The sequence below is a fragment of the Myotis yumanensis genome, unplaced genomic scaffold (assembly GCF_028538775.1).
Source record: "Myotis yumanensis isolate MYYU_CA2020_CCGP unplaced genomic scaffold, mMyoYum1.0.hap1 SCAF_3, whole genome shotgun sequence".
In the NCBI taxonomy this organism is placed as follows: Eukaryota; Metazoa; Chordata; class Mammalia; order Chiroptera; family Vespertilionidae; genus Myotis; species Myotis yumanensis.
In genome coordinates this window covers 187,745,357-187,768,129 of record NW_027223754.1, presented here as the reverse complement: position 1 = coordinate 187,768,129, position 22,773 = coordinate 187,745,357, and the positions used below count along the sequence as shown (strand labels likewise).

The following is a 22,773-nucleotide window of genomic DNA, read 5'->3' as shown; positions in this document are numbered from 1 at the left end:
ATTGTAAGAAGATCAAAATCCATTCACTATCACGTAAAGTTTGAATATATTGAGAAAATTAAGTTCTCTGTGCCTTGGTTTCTCATCTATGAAATGACAACAGCACAACAAACTTATAAAATGGCTGTTAGTGCCCATTAAGTTGCTTGACCAAGATAACGATATCATAAAATTAATTAAGAATGCACATAGCCCTGGCTGGTGCTGCTCAGTAGTTTGGGTGCTGTCCTGTGTACTGAAGGTACATTCCTGGTTAGGCACATACCCAGGTTGCTGGTTCGATCCCTGGTCCAGGTGTCTGAGGGAGGGAACCAATTGGTTTCTCTCTCACATCAATCGGTTTCTCTCCCTCTGTCTTCCTCTCCCTTTCTCTCTCTCTCTAAAGTCAGTAAAAACATCTTTGAAAAAAAAAAAGAATGCAGATAGGATGATACTGAGAAGATGGTAGAGTAGGAAGCACCAGAAATCTATCTTCCCAACCTAGACAACAATTGCACTGGCAGAATCTGTCTGATAAAACTATTCTGGAACTCTGGGCTTAGATGGTAAGTTGTGATTAATTTTCATCCATTTCGGCTCTTAGCACAGCAGCAGTACTTTCTCCCACCCCTCAGTCCTGTGGCAGACAGCTGTGCATGTGTTCCTACAGCAGTTCACACACCATTCGCAGGAACCAGGATGAGCAAAGAAGAAAGACGCTGTTGTCTAAGATATTGGGGATCTGTGCTCTAATTGCTGATTGTTGCTTATGATCACAGAGGTGCAGACAAAGAGGTGGTGGCCATTGTTGCTGCACCTCCTCCCATTGTTGTAAACCCCACCCCTCTACTAACATGACTTTCAGGGGGTGTAAAGGGTTAGTGCCCTTTATACTCTCTTTTTCTTTTTTTTCCCTTTGAGGGACAGACATTGATGGCTAGGACATTCAAGCAACTGCACTGGGCATGCGCAGGAGAAGCCAGAAGCTCAGAAAAGAACTGAGAAGGCCTTAAGTTTATTCCTCAGCACAGACAGCCCACAACAACAAAAACAAAAAGCAGAAATAAAACCCAGCAGACCCTGGGGAATGGGAAATTCCCCATGTGGTTTTCAGAATTATCAGGTTATTATATTCAAATATCCAGTTTTCAATGACAACAGCAAATCACAAGGCACACCCTAACTGGTTTGGCTCAGTGGATAGAGCGCTGGCCTGCAGACTGAAGGGTCCCAGGTTCAACTCCAGTCAAGGGCACATATCCGGGTTGCAGGCTTGATCCCCAGTAGAGGGTATGCAGGAGGCAGCTAACCAATGATTCTCTCTCATCATTGATGTTCCTATCTCTCTCTTTCTCCCTTCCTCTCTGAAATCAATAAAAAATATATTTGAAAAAAATCACAAGGCATACAAAGAAAAAGGAAAATATGGCCCATTCAAAAGAAAAAAGGTAAGATAACAGAACTGTCCCTGAAAAAGACATGATGGTGGATCTGTTAGACAAAGGCTTTAAAACAATGATCTTAAATATGCTCAAAGAACTCAGAAGACATGGATAAATTCAAGAAAACGATGCCTAAACAAAATGAAAATAACACTAAAGAGAAGAAAATCTTAAAAAGAAACCAAAAAGAAATTCTGGAAGTAAAAAGTACAATAACTGAAATGAAAAATTCACTAGAGGAATTCAAAGGCAGATTTGAGCAGGCAGAAGAATCAGCAAACATGAATATAGAATAATGGAAATTATTGAGTCTGAAGAACAGAAAGAAGAAAAGATTGAAGAAAAGTGACCTGTGGAACATTATCAAGCAGACCAACACAGGCAAAGAAGTAAAAGAAAGAATGTTAGAAGTAATAATGTCCAAAAACATCCCAAATTTGATCAAAGACAGGATTATAAATATGCAAGAAGCTCAATAAACTTTAAGTAAGGTGAATTCAGACACTCACACCAAGACACATTATAATAAAACTGTTAAAAGCTAAAGACAAAGAGAATTTTGCAAGCAGTAAGAGAAGTGATTTGTCCCATTCAAAGGATACTGAATAAGATTGTTAGCTGGTTTCTCATTAGAACCTTTGAAGGCCAGAAGGCAGTGGGATGATATATTCAAAATGCTAAAAGAAAAAACCATCAACTAAGAATCCTTTGTGACATTTACAACATGAATTGAACCTCGAAGACATTATGCTAAGTGAAATAATACAATCACAAAAAGAATAATACTATCTGATTCCACTTATATGAGATATATAGAATAGTTAAAATCACAGAGACAAAAAGTAGAGTGGTAGTTGCCAGGAGGTAGGGGTAGGGGACAAAGGGTAATTATTGTTTAATAAGTATAGAAGTTCAGTTTAAAAGATGAAAGTTCTGGCAATGGGTGATGGTGATAGTTGCACAATGATATGAATGAACTTAATAACACTGGACTATGCTTAAAAATGATTAAGATCATATATTTAATATTATGTGTTTTACCACAATTTTAAAAACTAGGGGGAAAATAATGTACATAAAGTACCTAGAAGAACTTGGGACACAGGAGAAAAATCAATAAGGCATTATTCCTCCCTGCCTCCCTGCTTCTTCAGGGGTGCAGAAGTAATCTCTTCCTATCCTTGTCATATCCTATAGACATTGATGCAGCCCTCAAGCTTTAGTGCTGGGTGTTTGCCACCCTCTGAAGTCAAGAGAAGACTCACTCTGCAGTAGGATAAAAGTTTTTCAGAGTAAGGATTTAAGGCAAGTCAGAAAAGTCAACTATCATTTGTCTTTTACTTAATATACATCAATCTAAAAAGACATTTTTTTCATGGTAACTGGATGAGATCTGGGAAATGAAAGGAGTTTCAATAGAAGCTTGTGTGGAAAGAAAATGCTGATTCCTATAGTTCAGAAGGACAGAGTTGTGAAATGTTGGATGGTATTGTTATGAGATGTTTTGAGTTGGAGGGGTAACACAGGGTCCCTGACTTCAGGACAGAAAGAGAAGTATGGAAGGACCAAAATCAAACTACAGGCACTTTTCTTCTTGCTAATCTCCAAGCACATTCAGGACATCATGGCTCAAAATGATCTGCGATGAGCTTGTTCATAACTACAGGGCCTGAGCTACATGCTCTTTCCTTGATATTCAAAGATTCTGAAATTCTAAAGCATAAACTGGGGTCTAGTTATTGATAACAGCACCCCCAAACTCTATACAATGATGTCTACCTCCCATTAAGTTCAAAGGTATTTATTTATCTGTTGATCCACTTATTGCCAAACCCCCTCTTTGCTTCCCAAAGTCCATATGTCTTCAGCTTTCTGTAGAGAGTGTTAAGTGTTGTTGTTTGCTCGTAGGTGACCAGTACCTTCGAAAGTGAGGTTCCTGAAAGCATGAGCAAGTTTGTCTGTGTCAACTTCTTTTCCTTTCCCAAGAAATGTCTGTAGCACATGTCCAAAGAGCAAGATTCCATTCAAATAGGCAAGAGAAAAGTCCTTTAACTCCTGAACAAGAAAGAAAAATCTTAAAATTAGTTCTAAAAAAGAGATTATGGTCTTGAGCCAGGAGCAAAATGTTCTTGGGGTCAGCAGAGTAACTGAATGTTGGGGGAATTGTAGAAACGGAGACTTCGGGCTAATACTTCCTTGGGGTGGGGCTCTGTATTATCACCATGTCACAATTCTGTCTTCTCTTGGGATCAATAAACCGAGAACACTGCCTTCAAGGAAGTAACTGGAAGCAGTTGTACTTCTTTCTCATAAGGATAAAATATCTCATTTCAATCAGGAAAGAAAACATACAGCATTTTCATAATCCTTGTAAGATTTTACAGAAAATTAACGCTTGCAGTTTAATGTTTTCCTTAAAGAGTAAAAGAGAACAACCACAAAACATCTCCCTGCCTTTGAACATCCTGAATGGGACAGGAGGAGTTTTGATTGGAAGGTATTGAGCTTGCTTTGAAGGCAGTTCTTTTTCTTTATTTTTTAAAAGAATATATTTTTATTGATTTCAGAAAGAGGAAGGGAGAGGGAGAGATAGAAACATCAATGATGAGAGAGAATCATTGATAGGCTGCCTCCTGTACACCCCCTACTGTGGATCAAGCCCACAACCTGGGCATGTGCCCTGACCAGGAATTGAACCCTGACCTTCTGGTTCATGGGTTGACACTCAACCACTGAGCCACACTGGCTGGGCTGAAGACAGTTCTGATTGGGTGTTACTTCAGGCCATAAATGTCTGCCCAGGGGAACAAAAAAGAGTGGGTCAGGCCCTAGCTGGTGTTGCCCTGTGGGTTGGGCATTGTTCTATACACTGAAAGGTTGCTGGTTGGACTCTGTGTCAGGGCACATGTCTAGGTTGAGGGCTGATCTCTGGTAGGGGACATGTAGGAGGCAGCCAATTGATGTTTTGCTCTCACATCGATGTTTCTCTCTCCCTCTCCCTCTCTCTCTAAAAAATCAATTTTAAAAATCAAATAAATAAATAAAAGAGAGGGTTAAAACTCCCTTGCAACAATTATATGCTGGTCTTCACAGAGTAAGGCTATGAATTAAAAGCTCTGTGCCCCACTGAAGCCAAGTGAGTTCTGTCAGCTTGGGTATTTTGGATTGCACACTTTTGCCAGACCCTCGAAGCTATGCAAGTGATACTTGTGCAAGTGATACCTGAATACTATACCCCGATGAATATATGTTAGAAAATATAACAGGGGGGCGGGGAATAAAACACCTCTCATTGGTTTCAGTGCTTTTTGTTGAAATCATCATTTTATGAGCTGAAAAGAAACCAGTTGAGACCCAGCCCTACCCAAGAGGGGGTGTCACTCCTAATTTTGGCAGGGTTGTAAAACAGAGGGCTTAGCACTGCTACTGCAGGAAAAACTGTGATACTCCAAAGATACCCAACTTGCTTTATAGAGCTCTTCAGGCCTGGCCTTTGCTTGCCAACCCAAAACTGTTCATGGCCCTCAGGACTGCTCCTTCCCTCCTCTTCCCATGCCAAAACTGCTCTCAAGTATCTCTGAGTGCAGAATACATCTGATGAATTTGATCACATTAAAGTGCAGTGTCTGCCCAAGACCAAGTGGTATTAGTGTCAGGAGCCCCTCATTATACTTAGGTGACCATGATTTGATGTCCAAATGGAGCATCTTTTTTTTGGAGACAAATGCTAAACCAGATGAAATGCTTGGATAAGAGGCATAAACCAGGACTCTTTTGGATAAATGTGGACAATGGTTAACCTAATCACAATAGATAACAATGTTTTTACTAAGGAATACAGGGATGGGCAAAGTAGGTTTACAGTTGTGAGTATGTAAAACACAGATTTTATTTATGTATTATTGTTTAGTAATTGTATTTTGCATATGAACAGCTGTAAACCTACTTTTGCCCACTCCTGTGTATATCTCTAAAGATAGAATTTGATATGGGTGCCAGAAGAAAGTTGCTTTAGGATGTAGGAAAACTTCACTTATTTTACATTGTTTATTTCCACCTCCCCTAAGTTAGCAGGGCGTCTTCTCTCTTCCCACATGATCACTTCCGTTCTGATGTTACAGAAGTGCACACTGCTGTGCTGGTCTAGAGCCTAACACACTGACCCATAGTAAGAGTTTTAGTAGCAGGAATCTTGCAATTACACCTAGTAGGTCTCAGTTAATACTTGCTGAGTGAATTGAAATGAGTAAAAAAATGCTCATCTTAGAATTTGAGTCCCAAAGAGTAGAATAATATCTTAACCTTGAAGAAGAAAATAATAATATGCATATATGAAGCTTACCAAAGATAAGTCCTGGGGAAAAGAACTATCTGGGATGGACTCTTCAGGAGGCAGTGTCAAAACAAGGACATTTTTCATATAGTCAGGGGCTGTGACATTGTCCATGAAGTAGTGGTCACTGCAATAAAAGCACAATTTCTCATGAAAATTAGGTTCCTCCAAATAGAGAGATAGAGCTCCTACAATTTCACTCAAACTAAAATAGTAGTCTTGAAATAGTTTAAAACATGGTCTTTTTTTCCCCAGTAACCTGCAAAGCTGTCTACTTTCTCCATATAGGCTTAATTCTTTCAACCTGCTAAGTTGAACAAGAGAAATTAGGCAGCCGTATGTAACATACACAAAGGGGAAGGAAGATCAGAAGACATATACCACTTTCAGGGAAATGTGTTTGGGCTCTGGACACTTAAGCTAGTGGTTGCTTTCAAGACTTAATGACCCTTGGTTTATATCTGGGAACATTCTTTTCCTTAAATGCTCATAACAATTTAGAGATATTAAGATATGATAAAAAAATTAGGAGTGAAAATTACTTTTCAGATGGTAAACATAAAAATGGAAGGGCTAAACATTTTCTCTACCACTAACTTCTTGGCATGAGCTTATTGATCCTTGTATCCTCAACTCCAAGATAATTCTTGGCACACTGTGGACTATCAAAATATCTGAGACTGTGCTGCAAATGGTATCTAGCTTCCCAACCGTTTGAATGTTTTAATAGGTCAAGAATCTAACATGTTTGAACTGCTATAACTAGGCTGACCATCATTTAATATTCAAACAGGAGGTGAACACATCTATGAACTGAGAACTCTTTTGAATCTTTTGCTCATATTAGCACATACAATTCTAAAAGTACCCCGATACAGTGGACATTTTTATTCTCATTTTACAAATGAGTAGATTAAATCTCAAAATACTAAGTAATACCCAAGAGTCAAATGAACCAGAAGTGTCAGAATTAGAATTTGAATCCAAGTTATGTATGTCTAGTTTCAAGTGAATCTCATGATTTCCCCAAAACATAGTCAGGTGTCCTTCAGGAATAGCGACAAAGGATTGCCAACACTTTGGCAGTCGATTGAGGATTTGCTAAAAGTAAAATTACACCAACTAAGTTACACCGAGGACTCCTTCCCGAGGGCAAAACAGTTACTGAAAGAAGCTATCAATGTGGTTGTTGGGATGAAATGCTGATGATGTGCCCTCCTTCCTGTATGCTGCAGCTAAAAAGTTACATTGGTTATCTTCAGGAACAACTTGTGGTCAAACAGGCCTCCAGTTGATATGCTTCACTTCTCTTAACACTGTGAAAGGTACATTTAGTGTGGGTGAAGTGACTAGGCAAACACAGGAAAGAGCTAATGCAGTAATAGTTTCTGGTCTGAACATAGAAAGGTAATGATTAATGAAGTCAGATGATCTAGCTGATGGGGCAAAGGACACAGCCATACCAGTGAAACCCTCTTTAAGCTTATTCTGACTCACATATTACCTTGACACAGTTAGTCTGTGGGTCTCCACATGAAAAGATGAGTGGTAAAATGAGGGATGTGATAAAAAGTAGTTCTATTGCCCTGGCCGGGTTGGCTCAGTGGATAGATTGTTGGCCTGTGGACTGAAGGATCACGAGTTCGATTGTGGTCAAGGGCATTTACCTTGGTTGCGGGCTCAATCCCAGGCCCCGGTTGGGGTGCCTGAAGGAGGCAATCAACCAATGTGTCTCTCTCACATCGATGTTTCTCTCTGTCTCTCCCCTTCCCTTCCACTCTCTCTAAAAATCAATGGAAAAAATATCCTCAAAGTAAATATTATCTAAATAAATAAATAAATAAATAAATAAATGTGATTTCTGTTTTTTTCCTCTCTCTCTTTAGTTCCAGACAAATGCAAAGGAAAAGATCACCACCCAGCGATGATTCACAGTAGGCAAAGGATAACTGTATAAATTAAATTCATTTAACTAGAACTTTCCTCATACCAAAGGTGGCTGAAGGAAAAATAATCTAGGATCAAAGGCCATTAGCATTTGAAGGCACAGATATGGCACACATTCTCATAGATAATATTATTGGGTTATAAGCTGATTTATCACTACCTGAGAAAGACCTTAAAGTCAGGCTGGACACCAGGATAAATAGACATGTGGGTTTAATGGGATTTTCATAAAACTTTGTTATTTAGACATGATAGTGATGTCAAAGGAATACATCTCCACTAAGGCCATGATTAATTAAAAAAGAATGAGGGCATTAGAAAAGGAACAAAACATAGATTAAAATATTACCATCATGCCCTAGCTGGTTCGATTCCAGTCAAAGGCATGTACCTTGGTTGTAGGCTCCTGGCCCTGGGCGTGTGGAAGGCAACCAATTGATGTGTCTCTCTCACATCGATGTTTCTCTCTGTCTCTCCCTCTCCCCTCCATTCTCTCTAAAAATCAATGGAAAAAAATCCTCAGGTGAGGATTAAAAAATATATATTATCATCATACTGAACCTATATGAGGCTGTGCAAAGCAAAGGAAAAGAGAATGCGCCTTTTGGAAATCCTTGGAGTATTTTCTTTTTGAAAGGAGAAGAGTTCTTCCAAATATTATACCTACTTAAATAGATCCACTAGAATAATGACAGTGTCTTCAGCCACTTCCTGGTCACCCTTGATGGAGGAGATGATGTCTGGCGTACCACACACAATAATCACTGAGGAGAGAGAGCAAGACAAAGAGAGAAATATACAATGGTGTACACACAAACAGAAAGGGAACCGGTGCCCGAATTTGAACTCAGTTTGTCCATGGTATGTTTGTTTTAAGACTAACACCAATTCCTCAAATTACTACGTCCCTTTTTCTTAAATATACAGTCACAGAGTCAGAGTAGAGCTAAATGGAATCTTAAAAAGAATGATCTGGTCCATTCCCTTAATTTTATTGATTTAAGGAAACCAAAGCCAAGATGTCAAAGGGTTAAAGAACTAGTAGATGACAGAGGTAGCTCTACTATTCAAGCTTTATGAGTCTGGGTTCGTGCTTATTCCATTATACCACACTGGAGTATTCCAAAAACTATTTTCATTGGTTACTATTTTCACCTCACCATATGTAAAATGGTTGGAAAAGATATAGTATAAGTTAATGTGAGAATTTAAGAAGTTTTCCTAAGCAACTTTCTTTGTGGGCTTTGTAACTTCTTAACTCAGATCTTAGTCTTAGTGATCTCAGTGATGGAGTCCTATCCAATTCTGTAACTGCAGCTACACTTCCCAAATGCATGACTTTATGAGTAAGAGGAGTTGGGAGATACTTCATTAGATTTTTTAAAATATTGTGTTGCCCAATTGAATTGTAAACCCTGTAGGGACATGAATAATTTAATACTTTATTTTCCTCCTCATATCTTGGTCAATGTTTTGCAAATCGTAGGTTCTTAGTTTGGTAAATGCTTAATAAGTATGATGATGTAGATAATGATTCGAGTGACACCAGGAAATCCTGCCAAGCAAATCACCTAATAACTTAGGAAGGATGACTTTATCCCACTAGTGTTTCACACTTGACTTGTAACTCAGAGATCATTAGGCAGGTGAGGTATTTTGCTTACTTTTATAATTTTACGTGAGGCTAGATATCAGTAAACATATCCTCTTAGTCATGAGTGAAGCAGGGTTCAGAATGTTCGAGGAATTGTCACAAATCCAATAACATATTGGATTGAGGTGAACTTAAAAACCAGTTTACTGTGATGATGGGTTGTGATGATGGGTTGTGATGTCATTTTGGTTTATAAAATTTGGATTTTAACATCATCATTACTTTCATGAAGTTAATATATTTGTTCAATATCACTTTTCTAATTTCTCCCAGAGGATAAAGTTTTAATCAACAAAAGAAACAATATAATGGAGTTGCATGCAACTACAGATCTCCCAAAAGATAAGAAGTAAATTGAGGTAATGATGACAACTCTGTCTGGTAGATTTGTCAAATGACTCATAAGGAAGTGGTAGCTGTGAGGGAGAAGTTGGCAAAATTATCTCATGTCTTCATACCATTGCTTTTTCTATCCTGGTCCATTAAGATTTTCTGAAACTCAGCCTCTCCTCTCAATACCTCTTTGAAGTTAAGTGCCTGAGAAAAATAAGAAACTCCAGCCTCTAGAGCATTGAGGTACCTAGAACAAAAAAAGAGAGAAACTATAAGAATCCAGCTTTGTTTCTTCATGGCCTTTCATGCCATTTGCTCCTTGCTTACAGATCTGTCCTGGGACTTGTTAATCAAAAATTCACGTCTGCTATTAACACAGTAGATAATACACTCCATGAGTGTGAACATCTGATTTAGTGAAAGTATTGGGGAACTTTTAGGGGATCTTCATGCATATGTACACATAGTAGAAAATTTGGTGGGTCCCTTATAATGGCTTTCTGCTATTTGCCGAAGAAACCAGCCCCATTATCACAGATAAGTTGAAACCTTTGAATCTACAGTACAAAAATTCCAAGTTGATAGAAATGATTTTTCCTCCTGTGTAAAATGAATTTATGTGTGTTCTAAGTTCACCCCAAAGTTTCTAGGACAAGGCCTTTGAGTTGATTCTTGTAGTTCCGTAGATGTGCAAACCCAGTGGTGCCCTACTTTTAGTCTTCTGCGTACTTATGTAGATAGAGACTACAGAACTGAGCAGCATCAGCATTGTGGTTCTGTAATAACCTGATCAAAGGATCCTGTCTGCTATCTTTGCTGAAGGAGAGGGAACTTGCAATTTTATTTTGGCAGTGGTGCCCATTATCCTGTTCTCTGTCCACCTCCCAACTTATTCTTCTGAAAAAAATTATGAGAGAAATGGTTTCTAACTAATTGTAGGTATAGGCAGAATGCACATTCTCTGGTATCATGTCTTGTACAGTAATGTGAAAGCATAAACTTCTGGTTTTCATTTCCTTATCTGTAAAATGGAGATCATAGTACCTGTTCTCTTTTCTTCAGAGGGTTTCCCGTGGGAAATCAATAAAACTATCTTGGAGGTACTTTGAAAACTACTAAGAGTTTGAAAATGCAACACATGCTGATTATGTTTATTATACTATGTTTCCTTTGGCTCCTTTGCTTTTATTTGTAAGAGACTGAGCTGGTGTCCACTCCCACTGCTGTAACAGATGGAAAAGGTGCATCTGATAATAACCAGTGGCCGGCCATGAGTCTTTGGCTTCTTTCTGTGGCAAGTGCCAGAGAATGTTAATAATTCTGCTTACCATAAACAGTCCTCAGATTCGGTATTATTCTTGAAAACATATGCAGTGGTCCAGAAAGAAGTTTTGAATGACAAATTACTAATCTTCCAAAAGTCAACCAAGAAGTGCGTCAACTTCCTAGCTGGAGACATCAACCTGGTTAAATTTTCTTTGAAGTCACATGACAATCCAAAACTTCCAGCTGAAATCATGGGATATCTGAAATTTGCATCAAGGCTATGCCAAGAGGTAAAAAAAAAAAAAGAAAGAAAGAAAGAAAGAAATATCAGGGTTAACTTAAGTAGCACAAATAAGATCGCTCTTTAACCTGTTTCAGCACGCAAAGAAATACAGGTGACCCTCCCACACAGGTGAATTTTAAAACAACATTTATTAAGCATATGCTAGGCTTTAAGAACACTTTAGGTGTCTTTATGTATCTGTGACTTAGTTACTTAGATTTATTCTAAAATAAGTTGTCATTTGGGCTGTCATAACATGCAGGCTGGGACATATAAAATCTGGGGAGTAGGGCTAAGAAAATAGAGGCTGGGCCTCTAAAGCTACCGCAGTTGTAAAGTCCAAAGGATGCCCTCTACACTTTTTTCTCTATTCATTGCCTTGCTTCTGGCTCTTCTGTGGATTACATTTAAGATAGACATTGCTGAGGATTTTAGAGTTTTCCTTCCCCTGCTCAGCACATAGACCTTCTTGTAGTTCCTTAAACATAACAAGCTTTATTCTCCATCAGGGCCTCACAAAAACCAAGAATGCTGTTGCCCTGTCCCTTTGGCTGACTCTTACTAATCCATCAAGTCCTAGTTAAATGTCTCTTTAGTCATCAGGAAAATTTCCTTGATACCTAAGACCAGGTAATTATTTGGGTGAGTATCTGTCTCCTCCACTAGATTGTAAGCTCCATTAAAGCCAGGGATCATGTCTTGCTTGTTCACCTCAGCATCCCCAGTCAGCCTGGTCCAGATGTAGGTGCTCAATATGTATTTGATAAAGGAAGGACAAAAATACCCCCTTCCATCTTCAGTGTTCCACTGAAAGGTGTCACTGAGTGTTCTGCTCACATCTCAAACTCCCCACGTTCATGGCCAAATTTATTTTTATTTCTCAAAATGGTTCCTTATTCTGATTCTCCATTTCTTTTAGTGTTTTGAGATCTCAAAGTCTTTTTGACTACTTTCCAGCCCTCACCCCAACACCCAATCAGTTATTAAATACTATTGATTCCACCTTTAAATATCTTTAAAAGTTATCCTCCCTGTGCATGTCAGCTGCTTTCATGCTGAACAGATCCCCCCTTCTCCCCTGCCGACTTCTCTGCCAACATTCTCTCCTTGTCTGCCCCCGTCTTTCCTGTACACTGTTGTCAATTATTCTTCCCAAAGTTAAACTGCTTCCTATGGTACCTCCCTGCTCAACCTTAGTGGTTAATGAAATAGAACGAAATCTAATCAAATACAACAAAGCATATGCAACTAATAATCTAATTAAATATAACTCTTTCCCCCAGAATTCAAGACCTCCCAAATATGTCCCTCCTTCATTTTTTCTAGTTTTATCTCTATTATTCTCCTCTATATCTCTTGCATGCCCGTTAGTACAGAGTTTAACAAGTTTTCTACGCTTCACTGCTTCTTTGCTTTTACACTTACTTCTTTCTCTGCCTGGCTGGGATACTTAACCTCTCATCTTTACTCATTAAAATATTATCCATTTTTCAACATACAACTTCTACTATACCACTGCCTTCATGAAGTCTTTCCCTTCTCGAAGCGCCGTAACCAGAGGTGACCATTTCCTTCTGTGCATCCAGAGCGTCTTGTTTGTTTCCTTCTCTGATGGAACCTACCTGACTCTGACTTGTACTGGTCACCAGCATCCTCATCACCTTCTCATGTCATCAGGCAGGGGCTAGGTTTTACTTAATTCTCTCTATTCCAATAAAATAAAAATGCTTCTTGCCTGTATGGTCTGGCTGAGTGGCTGATCCATGAACCAGGAGGTGATCCATGAACCAGGAGGTGATGGTTCAATCCCTGGTCAGGGCACATGCCCTGATTGTGGGCTCAATCCCAGTAGGGGAAGTGCAGGAGGCAGCTAGTCGATCATTCCGTCTCATCATTGATGTTTTTATCTTTCTCTCCCTTTCCCTTCCTCTCTCTCTAAACTCAATAAAAACATATTTAAAATGAAAATGCTTCTTTGCACATGGCAAGTCCTCCTAAATGGTGAGTTCATTTTCTTAACCCCCCTTTTCTTTTGAGCATACTCTATAGCATTGTCAATAAGTAGTCAGACAAGACGACAACCAGGAATGAGTGCAAGGAAGAGTGAGATTCTGTATTTGTCTGCGTTTTGGTATGGAGGATGAGCTAAAAAAAAAAGCTCCTATGGTGTGTCTATGGAGTGCAGTGGCTCCGAGCACCTGAATCTGCCTGTGGAGCTGGTGTGAGGTGTGAGAAGAACAGTTTACAACAGACATTTCAGAGGCCTAATGTTTACCCTCCAGAGTCTCTTGCAAGGGGTTTTTCAGCACAGTTCTCTCTGCGTAGGCGAGGGCTGATCCTTGATTCAGGGTAAGATTGTAACAGGTGAGAGAAAGGCATGTGGGAGGGATCTTGACTGGGATCGGTGTAATCTTGAAGACCAAAGTGTTTGTGGTGATGAGATTTAATGAATGGAAGGGATGAGGGCGACTGTCCCAGAGAGAAGTATTTGCATTCAGGAATATATTGAAAGCTTCTTTCTAAGGTGATCAGGGCATTGTGCAAAGTACTGTAATATGTTATTTAAAACTTTCAAATAATGCTATGAAATAAGTACCTTGCTCCCTTCCTTACTCTTGTAAACCCAGAGCTAAAACAGAGCCCTGCTCATGCCCTTCAGTGCTGCCCTTTTCTTTGTGTTTCCATACACTCTGCTTATACTTTTGTGAGTATTTCTTTGATTAAGCTCCTCAAATTATCCAAGTGCATGTCTTCCTTGTTTCCTACCAGAACTCTGACTTTATACCATGTTGCTTCTCCAGCTTAGATGTTGGTAACTGCACCTGAACAGCTACTGTGACTCGCCCCACTCTGAGCAAAGGCAGAGTTAACTCGATAAGAGAATTACGGTTGTAAGACCAGTGGCAATATAGGAGGGCCCCAACACCCCTCATTGTGTCGCCTTGACTAGACTGCTGTTTGATAAACTCTTTTTAACACGGATGTCATGTCTTGATTTCAATTCATAGTGGCATCAAAACAACAACAAAACAAAATACTTACTATATCTGGAAGGTAGAATATGTACATGAGGGTCCCATGAGGACACAACCTATCTCTTTTTTATTCTGTAAGAGAAAAAAAGAAAGAAAAAAACTAATGCCTAAAATGGAAACACACACACACACACACACACACACACACACACACACACCACAAAAAAAGAAAACAAAACAAAGGAAAGAATCAAAAGACAGAAAAGAAGTGGCAAGGGAAGGCTCCCAGAAGGTTAGAAAGTGGACCACTTAAGATGTTAGAATGCAGAGCAGAAGGAGGCAACGTGGGGTGCCTCTTGCTGGGCAAGGGACAGCTAAGGGATGAAGTAGTCTGAGAGAGGCAGTGCTATGGTAGAGGTAAAGGTACTCCACTGACTGCAGGGAACCTGCATTCTTTATCAAGAGGGAGATGCAGAGAGGAGGAAGGACTGGCAGACATAGTAGTGTCTGTCGGCCACATTAGAGAAAAACTAGATCTGGAGATGCTCTGGAGGGAGTGGGCAAGTTTTAGGGAGAGCTACAAAGTAGGGCTAAAGAGAACAAATGTAATGTGACCAGCTGGGCACTGATAGATCTTATTTTCAATTATATCTCAAGGGGAATGTGATTAGGAACATCCTGTCTTTGGTTTTAGAGAACCAGGTCATACCTTCCTCTCTAGAGATCCAGGGAGGAAGCACCTAAACGTTTCTTCCTCCCCCGCTATCCCTCCCCCAACCTCCCAGGACTGAGGGTGACTGCTGTAATCAGCCACTCCTCCTGGCCCAGGTGGAGCCTACCTCAGCATAATAACGTATAATGTTATTGACTGAAGCTTTGGAACCATGCACAGCTCTGTGCCTGGTGCCCTGTTTCACGAGGGCCTTTTCAAAGATTTCTGTAAAGGGGGCATCTCACACACATACTTGCTTCTATAGAGCTGGAACACTCTTTAGTGTTCCAAGACCTGCATGGGGGTGGGGGAGCAGTTGGTAGTAGGGATTAGGCAAGACTCTCTCTCACCCAATTGTCTACCCTTTGACATGACAGTTATTACGTTAAAGTTAGGTTCTTTCCATTTCCTGGATTCCTGGCGGGCCCTCATCACACGGGAAATCTATAGGGATAAAGTTAGAGAATCTTGCGTTGACATCGCTCAGCATGGCTAGAGCTGACATGAGAGATGCTCTTGGACAGGTGCCCAAGGTTCACACTATGATTGTCCAGTGACAAGAGGGTGTGAGCTATATCTACCAAGGCAGATACTTACGAAAATTCTCCTGAGTAGGTCAAGGCCTTCACAGGTGCTACTCCGACAGTCATTTGACTTATAAAACGCATCCTCTGTACGGATAAAGCTAGCGTTCACAGTTGCATTTATTCCTATTATCCAGAAAGGAGCAAACAGAGAGAACTAGTGTTATTTTTTAGTAGTTCATACCAGACATAAAATTTACCTTTTGACAATTGATCCTGAGGAAAAAAATGGAGATCCATTTTCAGACCTCGGGATATTTGAGTTTGGAGTTCTTATATTACTCTCTGTCACTTCTTTTCTCTATCTCTTTCTCTCTGCTTCTATCTCTCTCTCATCAGCTTTTTTGAGGCATAATTTACCACCAGAAAAAATCAGTCATTTTAAGTGTACAATTCAATGATTTTTAGTAAACATATATTTATATGTATATATACTGTATTTAGCACATATATATACTATATAGGGTGGGGCAAAAGTAGGTTTACAGTTGTTCATATGGAAAATAATACAATAATCAATAAATAATAATACAAGAATAAACTCCATGTTTTGTGTACCTACAATTGTAAACCTACTTTTGGCCCACCTTGTGTGTGTGTATGTGTGTGTGTGTGTGTGTGTGTGTTATGTATGTATATATATTTGCACAACCATCCCACAATCCAGTTGAGAACATTTTCTTCATCCTGTTTTTTATTATTGTAGACTCAGCAAGTTTCCTATATGGGTCTGGTAAGTGTTAGGAAAGCAATGACAGCCAAAGTGACTTGTGCCCAACCATTCTGGCCCAGAATCTTTGGATAATGGGTCATCTTCAGATGAAGGCAAGAGTATCGATGCCAATATCCCTGGGTATTGCTAGGAAGACAATAAAGAGAGAGCAGAACCATTTGACCAAACTCTTTCTCTTGCATTTTGTTTTCCTTCCAATAAAAAAATATTCAGGCCCTAACCGGTTTGGCTCAGTGGATAGAGCGTCAGCTTGCGGACTCAAGGGTCCCAGGTTCGATTCTGGTCAAGAGCATGTACCTTGGTTGCGGGCACATCACCAGTAGGGAGTGTGCAGGAGGCAGCTGATGGATGTTTTTCTCTCATCGATGTTTCTAACTCTCTATCCCTCTCCCTTCCTCTCAATAAAATATATTTTAAAAAATATTCAGGACAAATCCCTGATACCTAAGCAGAGATATCTGTCATTTTGTGAAGCTCTTATTTAGGAACCCTGGAAACCTCAGTTGCTAGTCTGGCAGTATGAGTGACTTTCTATGTGTTCTTGCACAAGCCATTTATATTTCTCTACTTGATTCACTCACATGTAAAATGGTATTAAAACCAGGTTTGTCAAATGTAATAATTTTTAATTCCTTTAAAAGAGAATACCAGCAATAGAAGTTATTGTTCTTCTGAACATCCAAATTAGAATATTTTAAGAGATATAGATTTGTTCTTTTAGAAAATGGAAACGTCTTTGCTCTTCTACAGACACATCAGAAATATTTCTACAACTAGGAAGCATTTTACCTCTTGCCTTTTTAGTTGTTGTTAATGCAAGGACATTTATTTATTTATTTATTTATTTATTTATTTATTTATAGAGGAAGGGAGAGGGGCAGAGAAAGAGAGACACCACTGTGGGAGAGAAGCAGCCATTGGTTGCCTCCCGCATGAACCCTGACCGGGGATCGAATTCACAACCTGGGCATGTGCATTGAGGGGGAATGGGATGGTAGAACTTTGGGTGCATGGGATGCCACTCAACCGACTGAGCCACACTGGCCAGGACAAGGATACTTATTCTGCTACTATACTTTGTTTAGTAAGATATCTAAATAAGAGATGACAGCATTTTGTTCATTCAGACTAGCCAAATAGGAGAGGTTGGTGTAATAAGACCAGTCAGAGAAAGTTAATGGAAGATGCAGAGTCAGTGACCCATGTGCCAGCCCTTTATACCTTTTATCTTATTGATTCTCATAAAAATAGGGAGAATACAAGGCACATGAAGCCAGGAGAATAGTCTGAGGGAGGCTGTGGTGGACCTAGTGGAATGGGAGAATGCATGTGGGGAGGAGTAGAAATTTGGGGTGGAGAAAGTTTAGGAAAGTAGCAAGAGGAGTCAGGAAATGGAGGCCAGTGCACAGTCACATGATAAAAACGGGGCATTGGGAAGATAGCCAGACGTTCCCTGTTAATGTATAAGACAGCTCTTACACCTCAACTACCTGTTGCTATGAGGGACACTAAAGATGATCCACTCAAAAATCCTAGGTTCAAGGCAGCCCATGATGGGCATGGCAAAATCCAGGCTTTTACTGTACAGGGTGTGGGAGAAGGGGAACCGATGTCTATTGAGTGTGATCTTGTACAAGTGATTTCACCTCTGGGGCCCCAGTTTCTCACCCATTTATTCATAGATTAGAACTGGATGATCTCTGTCATTATATGCCTAGCGTTGGGCTATGGATTTTTGCATGCATTCTTTCACTAAATTCTCTCCTGAATCCTATGAGATTAATTAATAATTTACCTTCCTAATTTAAAAATGAGAAGACAGAGGTCCATAGAAGTTGATTAATTTGCATAAGAAGTGAAGCTGGGTTTTGAACCAAGGACACTCTGACTCCAGATTCTGCTGTAGAAAAGTAGTTCTCAAAGTGTGGGGCCATTGACTCCTGAGGTACCTGGAGACTCTTTCAGGATGTCCAGGGGGTCAAAACTATTTGCATAATTATATTAAGACATTTTTGCTTTTTTTTCCCACTCCCCTTCATTCTTGATTATATAGTGAGAGGTTTCCAGAGACTACGTAATATGTATTATGTTAAGACACTAGTGCCCTGGTGCATGGATTCATGCACATGGAAAGGAAATTAATTAGACGGTGGATGGTGGGGCAGGACTGGGCAAGATGGGCTGGGCATATCCTGAAGCCAATCTCCCGCGGTCCCTCCCTGGAAGGCTGCACCTGGGTGGCACCATGGCTCGAAGGGTGTCTAATGAGTGAGCAGGGTCCCTCTGGAAGGTGGGCTGCAGTGATTGGGCCGAAACCAGCTCTCCAACATCCCCCAAGGGGTACTGGATTGTGAGAGGGCGGTTCTCGGGTGACACATCCTGGAATTGGGTTCCCTCCATTCTGGTTCAGGGTGCGTCACCCGAGAACTGCCGCTGCCAAGTCACCGCAGTTTGGCAGCTCCTGCATTGAGCGTCTGCCCCCTGGTGGTCACCGTGTGTCATAGCTACTGGTTGGAGCATCTGCCCCCTGGTGGTCATTGTGCATCATAGCTACCGGTTGGACGGTTGGATGGTTGCTTAGCCTTTTATATATATAGATTAAGTGCAGAAGCAGACATGAAAATCGAACCATTTTCTATGAAGCCTGACATTAAAGATTTACAAAAATGTAAATCAAAACTACTTTCCCACCTACTTTTATTTTTTTGTTTTGATAAATATAGGTTTTCCTTACTAAGAAATATTATTTATGTTAACTGATAAAGTATCTATAGTTGTTATTTAAATGAATTGATAGGCAAATATTTAAAACATTTCTGTTTTGAAGTACAATCATCAAAACATCATCGTCTTGGCAGAGAAACAGATATGCAGATCAATGGAACAAAATAGAGAGCCCAGCTATAAAAACACATGCATATGAACAGATAATTTTTGAGAAAGGAGCCATAAACACACAATAGAGTAAAGACAGTCTCCTCAATAAATGGTGCTGGGAAAACTGGAAAGCCACATGTAAACAAATGAAAGTGGATTACAGTTTGTCCCTATGTATAAAAATTAATTCAAAATGGATCAAAGACCTAGTATAAGACTTGAAACAATAGGTTACATAAAAGAAAATATAGGGACCAAACTTATGGACCTTGGTCATGGAGAACTTGACCCCAAAAGCAAGTGAAGTAAAGGCAAAAAATAAATGAATGGGACTATATCAAACTAAAAAGCTCCTACACAGCAAAAGAAACTGACAACAAAGCAAAGAGGTAGCCAACCAGATGGAAGATGATATTTGCAAACAGTAGCTCTGACAAAGGTTTAATTTCCAAAATATATAAAGAACTCGTAAAACTCAACACCAAGCAAACAAACAACCCAATCAAAAAGTGGGCAGAGAACCTAAAAATACACTTCACCCAAGAAGACATATAAATAGCCAATAGATATATGAAAAGCTGTTCAACCTCACTGGCAACTAGGGAAGTGCAAATAAAAACTATAATGAGATACCACCTCAAACCTGTTAGAGTGGCCATTATCAATAAGACAAGCAATAACAAGTGTTGGAGAGGTTGTGGAAACAAGGAAACTCATCCACTGCTGGTGGGAATGTAGACTGGTACAACCACTATGGAAAGCAGTCTGGCTATTCCTCAAAAAATTAAGAATAGAGCTATCATATGACCCAGCAATTCTTCTCCTGGGTATATACCCGAAAAACTCGAAATCATGTATTCCCAAAGATATATGTTCCCCTATATTCATTGAAGCATTATTCACAGTGGCCAAGACATGAAAACAACCAAAGTGTCCCACTATAGCGGATTAGATAAAGAGGATGTGGTGCATGTACACAATGGAATACTAGCCCTCCATAAGAAAGAATGAACTACTACCATTTACAACAACATGGATGGACCTTGAGAACATTATGCTAAATGAAATAAGTCAGCCAGAAAAAGCTAAGAACTATATGAATTCACTCATATGTGGAATATAAAACTGAAACTCATGAACACAAACAGCAGTGTGGTGATTGCCAGAGGGAATGGGGTGGAAGGAGAAGGAGGTCCTAATATAAGGTGACAGGAGAAGATTTGACTGTGGGTGGTGGGCACAGGGTGCAATATACAGATCTTGTAACCTAGCAACCCATACCCGAAACCTATATGTTCATGTTGACCAATGTCATCCCAATAAATTTAATAAATAAAAATAAAATAAAATAAATTTAAAAATATCCTCAGGTGATGATTAAGAAAAAAGTGATAATAAAATAAAATTTAAAAAGAATAAAAACATAAAAATAAAACATTTCTGCTTTAAGTTCCAGTACAGTAAATGCTGATAAATGTATCTGCATAAACAAAGCTCTTCAGATTTCACAATTATTTTTCAGAGTGTAAAGAGGTCTTGAGACCAAAAACTTTGAGAGCTACTCCTATAGAACATACTGTAGTATGGTGCTACTTCTCAACATTTTATGGTTACGTGAACTATTCTTGGTTTTTTATCCCTTTGATCACCGTAAATTCCAAATGATCTCTCAAGAATATACTGAACATTTTTCAGACAATGGAAAGACGTCTATGGAATGACAATTCAAAGCTTAACTTTTAAAATAAGCAATTACCCCAAGAACTATTTTTCATTCCTCTCTGGCCTGCTCTCTCACCATACCATGGAATCTCAGTCCCGGAAGAATGAGTGGAATGCAATAAAATTCAGGGTGATCTCAGAACCCTCTATCTCCTATCCAGGGCTTTCAGGATGGGGTTGTACCAAAGTGAATCTGCATATAGTGTCTGAGTCTAGGGCATGACAGCACATGCAGGGTATGGGCCTGGTGCATTTAGCTATGGTACATACGCACTTGAGGAGTTAATGTCCTAAGGTTGAAGCAATCTTTTTTCATCAAATCCTACCTATTCTTCAAATGCACAAAGGTTTTCTAAGTACTAGGAGAAAATATTGCGGTCTTCCATTTACACATCACCCACAACATTTAAATTTCTTCTATTTAGCTCTTCATTATATCGTATTAGATTTTTTCCAAATAATAATGCTCAATATGTTTAAAACAATGAACCTATCTTTTCCTCACAACTTGCACTTGTTGACTTTATTATACATCAACACTCATCCAACAAAATGCATCATCAAGTGCAAAAATCCGGCCATCATTGTTTATTCTTCCTTCCCCCTAAAATTTTCCACTCATTTAATCTATTTTACAACTTCACCATTAATAACTCTGTTTTACAAATGAGATGAGTGAAACTTCGAGAGAATAAATAACTCATTAGTAAACGATGGAGCAGGAATTCAAAATTCAGGTTATATGAGTTCAGAGATTAATATCTTACCAATAAACTTTACTGTTTATTTCATATGACTGGTAAGTTGTTCTCCTAACATCAGCAATAGCCTAGCAACAACTACAACATTAACATCTTCAAGAACAACAATAAGTAGCCCTGCCAGAGTGGTTCAGTTCATTGGACGTTGTTCTGTGCTGGGAAAGGTTGCCCGCAACTGATCAGTGTCTCTCTCTCACACTGATGTCTCTCTCTCTCTCTCTCTCTCTTTCCCTTCCTCCCTCTCCCTTCTCTCTAAGCATGCCCTCAGGTGAAGATTAAAAAAAAAGAGTAAGTAACAGTAATAAAAACAACTGCCACTTACTGAGTTCTTATTATTTTCAGTCAGTGTATTGCATAATTTATATGAATTTTCTCATTTAATTCACACCATAGCCATATGAGGCAACTGCTATCTATTGCAATTTTATAGGTGAGAGAAGGAGGCTCAGAAAACTTAAATAATTTGCTTGAGGTCACTGGTAATAAATGGTTGCATAAAAGGCAAGAATATGAACCAAGACCTGTTTGATTCCAAATCTCTACTTCTCACCATAATGTTCCACTGTCTTATTTTTGTTTGTTTTTGCTTTGTTAATCCTCACAAAGGATATTTTTTCCATTGATTTTTAGAGAGAGTGGAAGGGAGGGGGTGAGAGAGACAAACGTGTATCGAAAGAGACACATTGATTGGTTGCCTCCTGCACGCACCCCAACCAGGAATGGAGCCTGAAACTAAGGTACATGCCCTTGACTGGACTCGAACCTGAGACCCTTCAGTCCACCAACTAACATTCTATCCATTGAGCCAAACTGGCTAGGGCTGCACTGCCTTGTTTTAATGAGAAAGTTCGTAGTGGGTAAAGATCTTACAGTGGCAAGATTCACTCTTTGGAATTAGACGGATATGAGTGTGAAACTCATTTCAAACAGACAATCTGTATGACTTAAGCAAAGTTATTAAACCTTTATAGTGTAAGTGTCAACAATGCCAGTCTAACAGAGCTGTGATTACAAAGGTTACATATCTTACCCAGCACAGGAGAGGTATTCAGTAAACAAGGAAAACAAGGCTCGGAGAGAAGAAGAGAAATCACTCATCCAGGATCACACAGAGAGAAAGCTCTGAGAAAGGGACTCCAATCCAGGTCTTCAGACTTTGAATAAAATGTTCT

General features: G+C 39.4%; 1 protein-coding gene across 1 annotated transcript in view; it reads right to left on the bottom strand.

Moving 5' to 3' along the window:
* Positions 1 to 22,773, bottom strand: part of GUCY2C (guanylate cyclase 2C) — a 67,863-nt gene that overhangs the window by 43,169 nt on the left and 1,921 nt on the right. The window contains exons 2-8 of the mRNA XM_070410652.1: positions 15,522 to 15,634; positions 14,280 to 14,344; positions 11,017 to 11,232; positions 9,814 to 9,935; positions 8,369 to 8,465; positions 5,764 to 5,881; positions 3,341 to 3,476 (exon numbers count right to left, since the gene is read on the bottom strand). Of these exons, the coding sequence (XP_070266753.1) occupies positions 3,341 to 3,476; positions 5,764 to 5,881; positions 8,369 to 8,465; positions 9,814 to 9,935; positions 11,017 to 11,232; positions 14,280 to 14,344; positions 15,522 to 15,634 (867 nt within the window). The remainder of the gene's footprint in view (positions 1 to 3,340; positions 3,477 to 5,763; positions 5,882 to 8,368; positions 8,466 to 9,813; positions 9,936 to 11,016; positions 11,233 to 14,279; positions 14,345 to 15,521; positions 15,635 to 22,773) is intronic.